Here is an 850-nt window from a genome sequence, read left to right as displayed (position 1 = left end):
GGTAGGCTTGAGGTCGGTAGGCTTGAGGTCAGGGCTCTGTGCAGGACACTCAAGTTCCTCCACCATACTGGTCACACCATGTCTGTATGGAGCTGGCTTTGTACACAGGGGGACAGTCATGGGGGGAACAGAAAAGGGTCTTCACCAATCTGTGACCACAAGGCTGGAAGAGGACAGTTGTCTACAATGTCTTTGTATGATGGAGGATTACTAGAACCTTCACCGGAGACCCCTGAACTCATTCAGTTGGGGGGGTTCACATACTTTTGGTCACATATTATATAAACAGTTATTTGTGATTATGAATCTATTGGGAGATTTGTAAATAAATAAGTCAAGTCTTGCTGTGGGTCCAGTTGCCTTGACTTATTTTTTTGCCGCTATCCCACGACCCGGAGGAGCCTTCACAGATCCATTGGAGATCGCTAATCCAGCGATTTTCATTGTGAAACAAGACGACCTTTTCGGACTTTTTCATTCCTTTTTAGGTGACCCAGAACTTCTAGAAATGTATTTCCTTCTCTTCCTCTTGTAGTGATTATGTCCCCCTGATAATTCCGCTCTTCCTTCCTGCAGTGCACCAATGGACACCTGATGTGTGCCGGCTGTTTCATCCACCTCCTGGCAGACGCCCGCTTGAAGGAGGAGCAGGCTACCTGCCCCAACTGCCGCTGCGAGATCAGCAAGAGCCTCTGCTGCCGGAACCTGGCCGTGGAGAAGGCGGTGAGCGAGCTGCCCACGGATTGTGGATTCTGCCTGAAGGCTTTCCCTCGTTCTCTACTGGAACGGCACAAAAAGGAGGAGTGCCAGGACAGGTGGGTGCGGTCTCATCGCTGACGTCCCCGTCCCC

At 50.8% G+C, this 850-nt stretch overlaps 1 protein-coding gene across 1 annotated transcript in view; it reads left to right on the top strand.

Annotated features, from left to right (window-relative positions):
• Window positions 1–562: 562 nt before the first annotated feature.
• CYHR1 (cysteine and histidine rich 1) overlaps window positions 563–850 on the top strand; it is a 9,025-nt gene continuing 8,737 nt past the window's right edge. The window contains exon 1 of the mRNA XM_018575194.1: window positions 563–815. Coding sequence (XP_018430696.1) covers window positions 595–815 — 221 coding nt within the window. The 5' untranslated portion in view covers window positions 563–594. The remainder of the gene's footprint in view (window positions 816–850) is intronic.

Source organism: Nanorana parkeri, unplaced genomic scaffold (assembly GCF_000935625.1).
Source record: "Nanorana parkeri isolate BGI_ZX_2015 unplaced genomic scaffold, ASM93562v1 scaffold3621, whole genome shotgun sequence".
Taxonomy (NCBI): Eukaryota; Metazoa; Chordata; class Amphibia; order Anura; family Dicroglossidae; genus Nanorana; species Nanorana parkeri.
The sequence above is the reverse complement of the archived record's forward strand: the minus strand, read 5'-3'. Positions and strand labels throughout refer to the sequence as shown.